Here is a 9,926-nt window from a genome sequence, read left to right on the forward strand (position 1 = left end):
CTAGATTGGTCCAGCTCCCTCTGCTCTCTTTTTCTTTCCTTCTAGAAAATACTTGAACCACAGGACAAAATAAATATTCACAGACTATCACAGTTAACACTATTAGAAATGTGGATTTTAACATTTAAATTAACCCGCATGAAACAATATCATATCAAAATCAGAGTAAGTGCAAATTCATTTTAGGGGCAACAATTTTACTCACAGGTTTACGGCGATGAGATGATTTCATTGAAGGAGACATTGACTAAAATGACCACTAGGTGGCAGTATTTGACTGTGTCTCAAAAGTCATGGTGATTACATATATAGTCCAAATCTCAAGAATTACAGGACAAATCTGTAAAATTGGATCGATCTGAGCATTATTTGTTGTTCTGTTTTGTTAGTATAGGGATGTTGTTTGTTAATGTTTGTCAAGGCAGGCATTGCTGCGTTGTAATTTACCACCTCACTGCCTTCTATCATAGCTCGGCTGCAGACAGCAAATTGTAGTTTGCTGCTGGCAACACTTAAAACAAGCGAACAAAACCATGGAGCGATCATTTGGTGTGAGAGATCAAAACAGAAAGGACAAGATGGTGAGACAGACAGCCGATACCCTAAAAACTGTACGCCCCATATATTCCAAGACGGACAAGTCGGTGGTGTAATGGACTGTAGGCAAGTTAAAAACTTACACAGCAAACAGGGAAACAGTGATTTTAGAAGTAAAGAACATAACTGCTTTTCCTGGAAAAAGTATCTATCAAGAGTGATTGGGGAGTTGACAATTTAAAGCAGAAAAGTGTCTCAGCGAAAAGAAAGGAGAGAAAAAGAGAGTTATCAGAGCACAGAGTGGCAAGATGGTGGACGCAGGAGAGAATGTATTAGCTGCGTATCATTTTGAGAGTCTCTGTCTCCCTGTGTCTTTCATGCACAGCCATGGAAGGGGAAAGCGACCGAGGCAGGGACGGGGGTGGAGGACTGATGGGCATCAGGCTCTTCAGAGGATGTGGGGACGCTGGCGGGGGGAGAGAGGAGATGGGTGGCAGCCCGCTCCCTTTCTTTCCATCCAACACTATCTGTGATCGGTTCGCCAGGCTGGATTCCTTCCTGATGCTGAATTCATGCTCGTTTTCGTTGTCTGAGCTGCAGTCGCTCAGATCTGTGATCTCCAGGTCTGAGTCTGACTCCGGGTCCTGCTTCACCCCTCCTCTCCTCTCCGTGGGGCTCTGCCGGCCTGTCCCAGTCCCGGCTCCTAGGGCGACCGCTCCCAGACCCAGACTCAGCCCCGTGCCTGGAGGATTGGCCTCCCCCCTTTCCCTTTCCCCCAATGAAGCCCCGTTGCCAATGTCCGTCCGACCCATTGACAGGCTCCCCGGGTAGGGTGGCAGGAAGAGCCTGACTGGCTGACCACCCGCCGAGCCATTTGTCCCTCCGGTTTGCCCCGCTGCGCCCCTCTCACCCCCACCTGTCTCCCCTGGGGGGAGCAGGGAGGAGAAGGGGTGAGGCAGCTGGGAAAGGCTGCTCTGCAAAGGGTTGGGGTAAAACTGGGAGGGGTAGAGGGAGCCAGGGGGCACTTTGGGGCAGTTATTGAGAGAGAAGGCCCCTGGGAGGTAGGGGTTGAAGCCCCAGGGGTAGTCAAAGGGTGGGTTGCGCGGGTACGGGCCCAGCAGGGACGGGGGTTTGGAGTAACACGGAGCACCTAGGATAGAGAAAATCCAGAGATGGAGGTTAGCTCTCAGAAGGGCCAAAGGTTTCTTGACATACAACATCCAAGAACGTTCACTAATTATGCTCAACGGTATTAGCAATTCCAATCAGAAGCCACAGGGGCCAATTCTGGCACGGTTGCTTTCAACAAAAAAACCTGATGGTTCATTTATGCATGCCAGTACTGTGTAGTACACCCACCATGTGAACACAAAGATTCTGCACTGCAGTGAAAACTAAAAAATCTCACAACTAATCAAGCTGAGTTTACGTCTTCCAAATGGCTTCTTACTTCTGTATGTTAAAAGAGAAACATTTGGAGACATGCCGCCTCTCTTTTGGCTGCACATCATCACAGGGGTGAATGTCACCTTGTCGAAACATCTAGCTAGAGAAATAATAAAGAATGCATCAGCACCCTAGTCTGTGTACTTCCAGAGGTTAAGTGAGTGACAGAAAGGAAACTTGCAAACTGTCTGTTTCTTGTCCCCCGCAATGTTTTGACATGTCATCGTATCATTTCAGATTACGCCAAAACCTCAAGATGTGGCAAATTAAATATTGCACCGTATTTGAATTCAGCTCCTTGTAAGCATCGCCTGGTAGCAGGATATAGGGGGGTACATTTGAGGTGATGCTGGAATTCAATTTTAATGAACAAACAAAAGCATTGCCTCTCAACCTACTGTACTTCCTTCCAACTGACAAGCAACCCAAAGATTCTCTCTCTCTCTGCTGCACCCTCCACCTCTCTCACTCTTCCTCACTCTGTTATTTACTATGCAGGGCTAATTTGACAGTGGTGAAGTCTCTGCGTGCTGGGCCAGGAGTAGCTGGCAGACACATGAATATTGAATCAGTCAGGCAGGCCTCACTTGCTTATGAAAACACAGTAATGGGCGCCCACAGGCCACAAACTGAAGCCTGCACCCTCAATTAGGGCCTTCCTGCCTGGGAAGGGATTAGGACAGCGGGGACACATGGGAGGGAGAGGAGGGTGAGAAGGGAAGAAGGGGGGAATAGGACCTGAGGACAAACAGAGTGGGGAGGGAGGGGGGCAGGTTGTGTGATGAGGAGTGCATGTGTGTGTGTGTGAGTACATCTGTTTACACACTACCTCTCCCGCTCTGCACATACATACACATTCTGATGCACGTATAGAGTGTGCAGAAATACAAACAAAGGCAGATGCATTAACGCACGTTTACTGTCAACCCGAGCAAACAAATCCACGCTGCACTCGTTGACACTCGTATGCAGAGAAAGACGAGGACAAATGAGAGCAATCGCGCTGAAAAGGTGGATGATTTCTCCAGCCTTCAATTGTTTCTTACCATTGCTGAAATGCATAATTCACAAGCTAACCTGGCCTCTCTCACCTGAAGCACAGCCTCACTGCTGGCTGCGATGGGACAGCCATCTCTCCTATTTCCTTTAACAATAAATGTTTATGCCTCCCCATATCCTCATTTCTCTCCCTGCTCTCCTCTTTCTGTCTACCTTCTCCTCCTCCTCCTTGTTTAAGCAGGTCTGTTTTCTGTGTATACTGAGCCTATACACCTCATACACCCTCTATACAAGCTGTCTCTTTCCACATGAAGAAGGCTTTGTCTCTGGGATACTGAAAGATTCCTATTTTGGCACTGGCACCAAACTTTTCTCCTTCTATTAGCTCACCTGAACCGAGGAAGGGGAATGAGTCCAGTCTCATCTTGTCTCCTTCGGGCCCTGGTGCCGTGGTCCCTCGTTCAAACAGGGACGTTCCCCTGCCAGAGTCTGGCAAACGAGGAAACAGGGACTGTATGGCCTGAACGCCAAAGAGAGGGAGAAAAAAAAGAGAGTGGAAAAAGATTAAGATTAGCTTGTGTACGTGGTTGAAGTTGTATTATGGCGCTGCATGCGGTGTGCGGGGTAAAGTCATATGTTGACAGCAGCACCCTGCAGAGCGTGATGCAAACAGTGACAGAGTCGCAGCAAGGACAGGATAAAAAGGGGTGTCATGGGACTCGGGGTAAAAAGGGAGGTAGGAGGACGCTGAGGCTCAGAGACTCAAAGGCAGGAAGAGTACAGAGTCAAATGGAGACCAGCGATTAAGATCGTGGGCACAAAGGATAAATGACGAGGAGAGAGAGGGATTGTGGGCCAGTTTGTGTGAAGGGACACAGGACGAATAGGACTGAGATCTGAGAGAGTGACATCCATTCAGGATGTAGGGCGGCTGTGTGTGTGTGTATTTTTTTTCAGTTTAAAATATGTGAAGGAGAAGGAGGCAAGGTAAAATACATGGAACAGTTGAATCTCAGGAATCAAGGGGACAAAGGGGGGATTTTTTTTCTCCCTGGCAGGACTTTGGATCAATAGTATCTGTCACCCCGCAGCCCCAAGTTTGAAAGGCGAGACTGTACGCCCAAGCTGTGAGATCTGCGTTGCTTAACAAACCGCATTAATGACCCGCCATTGATCTGATCTGACGCGACCCCTTTGCTTTCTATTTCTTTCATTTTCAATCGATGACAGATGGATACGCCATTGGAGACGGGGATGAGAGAAGGAGGGGATAACGTCTTCTTTTGTTTTAAGGACAAGTTAAAACCGTCCCCCCCTCCACTGTCTCCTTCAGAGTCTCTGTCTCCTTATCCGATCTTAAGGATAGCACAGACAAATGATGGATGATTCTCTCTTACTGTACTTTCAAGTTATGTGCACTTTCTAGGACATCAGTTGTTTGAAATAAAATTACCTGCACACTGGCACTCACGTCCAAGTTAGAAAACAGAGTCTTCTTCAACAATTTGTGTGGCTATATCCATAATACAGTGTAGAATTTAAAACATTTAAACTGATTTGTTCATTGTTTTATTTTCTCTAAATATCTCATCACTTTAATAGACCTAACAAATAAAGTAAGATTATCTTATAAAACTAAATTAGGACATTTTTGTTCATGCTTCCCTTTTGCTGTGTTCTGATACAATTTATCTCTGTACAAATTTTACAATTTCTCAGGGCAAACAATAAGTATTCTATTATGATCACCATTAGAGAGTGAATAAAAGATAGACACGATGAATACCACCCATTCTCTTGTAAAAAAAAGCCAACTCACAGCGGGAGCCTGAGAGATACAACAGCAGAATCACTACAGTGAAATGGATTTCAGTTACCTGAATTTAATCACTATTAATAAAAAATTAAGGACTTGCTATTTCTCACTCTTCTTTCATTGTTTCAGTTTTCTCTTTATTAAATTCCCTGTGTATTTAAATACTATTTTTATTACCTGCTATAGAGACACATGTTGTAGGGAGTTAAATCTGATATGGTTATATTTTACAGTCTCATGTTTTAAATGTGTCGGACTGTAAATTTCTGTTTCTATACGATTGAGACTTTGATATTTATCTTAAAAAATACAACAAAATATATCCCTCTCCCAATCCCACCCTCTCCCAGTCCCTCCAGCCTACCCTTCGTACCTCTGGGCTACAGTCTGGTGCGGTGGATCCCCCGTTGAAGTGGTTCTGGGCCAGAAAGAAGGGAGAGTTGGTCATGTCCAGGATGGGGTAGTTCACCAACACGACCTTACTGAAGTTGAACTTGTAGGTGAAACGCTTCCCTTTGGTTTTGTGCAAAATGCGCTTGTTGTAGTAATACCTGCAAAGGAGGAGGACAGGATATCGAAGGAGGAATGGAGTGAGGGGATAGAGGATAAAGGAAAAAGGAAGAGGAAAAGGAAAAGAGATGGGAAGGATTAAAATAATGCTCACATCAAGGTTTTGTGTTTCATCGCTAACAGAAAAGAATAAGTAAACAACTTCAGCGCTGTAGGGTGAGAGCTAAGCTGATTTCCCACTGTTTTTATTCATCTCCTCCTTCGTCAAATCAATTCATGCCTGACTGCCTTGATTCAATACAATACGGTTCTTTAAAGTGAAATTTTATTCAGTTAACAGACAAAAAGTCAAAAATCAGAATCCCTTTGATTCTCAGAGGCCATTAACATACTGCGAACATTACACTACCAAACAAAAAACAACAAAACAAAATACTGCTTTCATCAGACTATTTATCAATTCAAATAATAATATGGATATTAGATTTTGATACACATATTATGGGATCAAAATAAATGAAAAGATACTATCCTGATCCTGAAAAATATTGGTGTCTTAAAATGAGAAGTGTATTTCTACTAAGTAAACAATTTGATTTTATTCAGAAAAACACTAATTTGACACCGTCAAAGTGAAAATAATTCACAAGATTTCAGGATGGACGTGGTATTTAATTTGAATCATCAGAAGCAGTTTGGACTCTGAAACATGATATCCAGCCCAGGTGATGTATAAATGTGAATGACAGCGAGAAAAGCACATTTACAAAGAGGTGGGACCACAACAGAAGTCTCCACGGTAGCGACCTCAGGTGTCTCCCGCTGGGCATGTCGAGCCGCCGTCATGCCAGTTTCCTGTGCCACCCACTGAGGTGTCACAATGTACAGTCTGCCAGGCTGATCAGCAGTAAAGGCAAAACATGGCACCATCTGGCTCAGGTAAAGGAGCTGAGTGCTCAGGTGGGGGAGAGTGGGATACTGCAAATTGAAAAACCTGCAAATGTGCCATCGCGAGACATAAGTTTAAATCACGCACGCCGTTTGTTTGAGCACTTAGATTTCTTTGTTTTAAAGTGACCACAGTAAGTGCAAATACAGAATGCATTAGACAACCTCAGCATTAAATACTGGTAAGCAACGCCTCATTATGCAGACGCACTATATCAACAAACACAGCAGCATGTACGTATCAGCATGTATCCACAGTGGCTGCGCCCAGTGCAATGATGTCTACGTGTTTTGCTTTGCGTGGCAATTGTGCCGTGGCCCTTAATTGAGCAATTAAGTGAGGCTAATTAAGAAGGCTAATTGTGGCCCCAGCCAATTCATAACAATTAGACTCTGACGACAGCCCCCATTAACAAGAGGCCAAAGGAAAGCAGAGGAAGGGGGTGGGCGAGGGGAACAAGTCGGGGTAGTGTGTATTTGCATAAGAAAACTGTGTGTGCGGTTGGGGGTGTAAACAGCTGAAGATACGGAGTGTGAACGGTATTGTTTCAATCACCTTCGGCAAGTTTGGTGCCAAGCAGCTTCCCTATCCTCCACTCTGAAGAAGTCCAAGCAATTTCAGACTGGGGTTTAATTTTGAAATCCCTATTGAATTTTTTTTTTGGCAGCTCAATGGTGAACTTTCCATTAGGATGTCCACAGATAAGGAGAAAATGAGGGTATTGACGTTCCCCGGGAAAAGCCCCACCTTTATCTTTCCATTAAACCAACATGAAAAAGAGAGACGTAAGTGGGGATTCAGTCAAACAAGAGTAAACAATTTATGTAAACTGTGGTGTGATAAACATCTTGATTTATCTGATACCAACAGCGTTATTGCTTGACATTCAACACATCATGTGCAAACATATACCTCAGTGCCCTGCTCAGCTTGTCGTAGTTCATGTGAGGTTTGCATTTCCTCATCCCCCACAGCCGAGCCACCTCATCTGGATCCTTGATGACAAATTCTCCGTAGTCCCCCTGCCAGGCGATCACCCCCTGATACTCCTCCTTCTGCAACAGCTCCAGAATGAAGTGCCACAGCTGGATCTGCCTGGACCCGGGGCTCGACTCAGGCTTGTAGGCCCAGTCTGGGAAGGCTAACCCTGGGTAGAGGGAGCAGGAAAGAGAGGAGGATGAGGTTAGGGCCTGTCATTTGTCCCGCTGCTTGCCAAGGGGGATCGCTGTCTGAATGACTGATGAGTGATGGAGGTGAGGGATGATGTGTTTAATATCACAGCACGTGCCTTGAGCAATGTTAGTCTGCGCTAATGCCCTCTAGCCTCAACAGATTGGTCAGCGGGATGATGACAGCTCGCTGGGAGAGATCTGATTGATGCTGCTCGGGTCTGAATTCTAAAAGCCGACTATATGCACATCACAGATGGAGTTAAGTAGCTTTTCGACTCATCCCAAAGTGAATCTGGCACTAACTAGCCTCGTAAAAGCATTAGACATACAACCAATTACTACCAGAGACTGAATTTGTTTACCAATGCGCATGTGTATGGTTATTTTTTTCAAATAACTGAAAGTCTGAAACAAATTTTTTCATCTATCACTGTGATTTTGATGATGATGGTTACGTTTTATCATGAATTTGCTTGTTTTGGCTGTCTGGTTACACTCAATTCACAGGCGTGACCTGGGTCTAGATTTAGAGATGTGTATGAAGACGTGTGAGGATTTTAATTTGACGAAATACATGACTTTGGGCAAACCCGATGCAACAATGATGAGCATGATGTTGGGACTGACCTGGCGTCCAGAGTGCGGGCACCGGGGGGAGCAACAGATCACTGACGCAGTTACAGTCCATGCCTCCACAACACCTGAAACAAAACCAAGAGATGGCATAGAGGGACAAAGTCAGAAAACAAAGATTACTTGACTTTTGCATATGAATTTGAACATTCTGAAAAATGAGTAAAGACATTTCATAGAAACATTTTTGCTAAAGCCAGAATCAGCTACCCAGCAGGTTTATTTCAGTGAGTGTAAACTTTGTTGGAAATGCAGGTATTGCATAAGGGTCATTATGAATTCAAAAACATACCTTAATTCGAAATATGGCAAGGTTATGTTTCATATGTCTTTGGTAGAGATCAGGTGTTTGATAGATGTTATCTTGTGTGGCCACCTGAAGTTGTGTCTGATGCAACATGGTGGACATCCCTGAAGTGCATTTATGAACAACAGGAACTGAAGACTTTTGAAAACCATGTTAAAGTTGAGCTATATTCTACATTAAATATAGGATTCTTTAAATATATAATATGGCTTGGCTATTCCTTGGGGGAGTTATTAAAATCAGAAACTGCACACTAAGTCAAAGATCTATGTACAAAGTTATGTTCAGTTACACTAACATTAGTTATAGCAACTGATGATCTAGAAGAGGAAAGGCTTTGTTTGTTATTTGACGATAAAGTCCATTTTCAGATTTTTCGTTCATTATATGATGATTTAGGGGCAATAGTTTTTAGTTTTTAAATGTCTGAGACAAAGAGTTTTGTTCACAAATGTAAGAACATTTCATCACTGAAACAGTATATTTGATGTCTTATGTTGGCTGGGTAGTTGACACAAATAAACAACTACTGGTATGAATACTGGTATGAGTTAGAATAAGTAATTATCGGTGGTGGAAGAAATAATCAGACTCCTCCAAAAAATACAAAAGTACCACCAGATAAATGTGCTTAAAATCATTACGCAGAAGATGGTCCCTGTACATATATTTTATGATTATTATTATTGATGCATTAATTATTGTTGTAGTTGGTGGAGGTGAAGCTCATTTTAATTGCTTTGTATACTGTTTGGTACTTAATTTATAACAACGCATCATGTTTCATAAGCTCCTTATTTGCTTTGAATATAAATCTTGATCTGTATACTAACTGGATTATATAACTCAGTTGCCATTATAACCTTCATGAAGATAGGATTTATTTCATGGCTGTTGCATTAGACTGCATTAGTTTTACCTAGCTGTACCTAATAAACTGGCAACGGAGTGTATAAAGTAGCATAAAATGAATATACTCAAGCACAAAATCCTCAAAATTGTACTCGAGTACAGTACTTGAGTAAATGTACAAGTAATTATATAGTAGTTTTCAAATAATATTTGAAAAAGCAGAAACCAGCTCCAGGTGACCATTTGAAAGTAATTCAACAAATATACTGATGTCCGGAAAACACCTCCATGTTTGATATCTCAAACAACCAGAATTTGATGACAACAGCAATTAAAACATCTCTCTAAAACAATAACTATCATAAAGGAGATATTTTAGTTTTTCTTTTTAATATCTTAACCTTCTTTTACAAACACGAGTGAGCACCCTAAGCAAAAGCACCACAGGTGTGCATGAAAGCCTTAAACAAACTGTTGGTTTCCACACCGCGTTCCCTCGTGCTCCTTTAATGTGCACGCAGGTGATCTGAACACACCGTAAACAACAATGCAAGCATGTGTGAGTGAGGTTGCTTTATTAAATGACAGCTAATAATGGCAATGTCTCTTAAATAAATGCATATAGACATCTGCTGACAGGAGAAGGTAAGGATTTTCAGTGTTTCCATGACGAGCGGGGGGACTATGAGACAGGATCTAGTTTGG

At 43.1% G+C, this 9,926-nt stretch overlaps 1 protein-coding gene across 1 annotated transcript; it reads right to left on the reverse strand.

Annotated features, from left to right (window-relative positions):
• Window positions 1–869: 869 nt before the first annotated feature.
• erfl1 (Ets2 repressor factor like 1) lies at window positions 870–8,123 on the reverse strand. Its single transcript, XM_070912678.1, has 5 exons — window positions 8,057–8,123; window positions 7,170–7,404; window positions 5,172–5,349; window positions 3,373–3,502; window positions 870–1,687 (listed from the first exon to the last, which is right to left on the reverse strand). Exons 1-5 carry the CDS (start codon window positions 8,115–8,117, stop codon window positions 870–872), a joined length of 1,422 nt encoding a protein of 473 aa, XP_070768779.1. The 5' UTR covers window positions 8,118–8,123.
• Window positions 8,124–9,926: the final 1,803 nt, after the last annotated feature.

Source organism: Enoplosus armatus, chromosome 9 (assembly GCF_043641665.1).
Source record: "Enoplosus armatus isolate fEnoArm2 chromosome 9, fEnoArm2.hap1, whole genome shotgun sequence".
NCBI lineage: Eukaryota > Metazoa > Chordata > Actinopteri > Centrarchiformes > Enoplosidae > Enoplosus > Enoplosus armatus.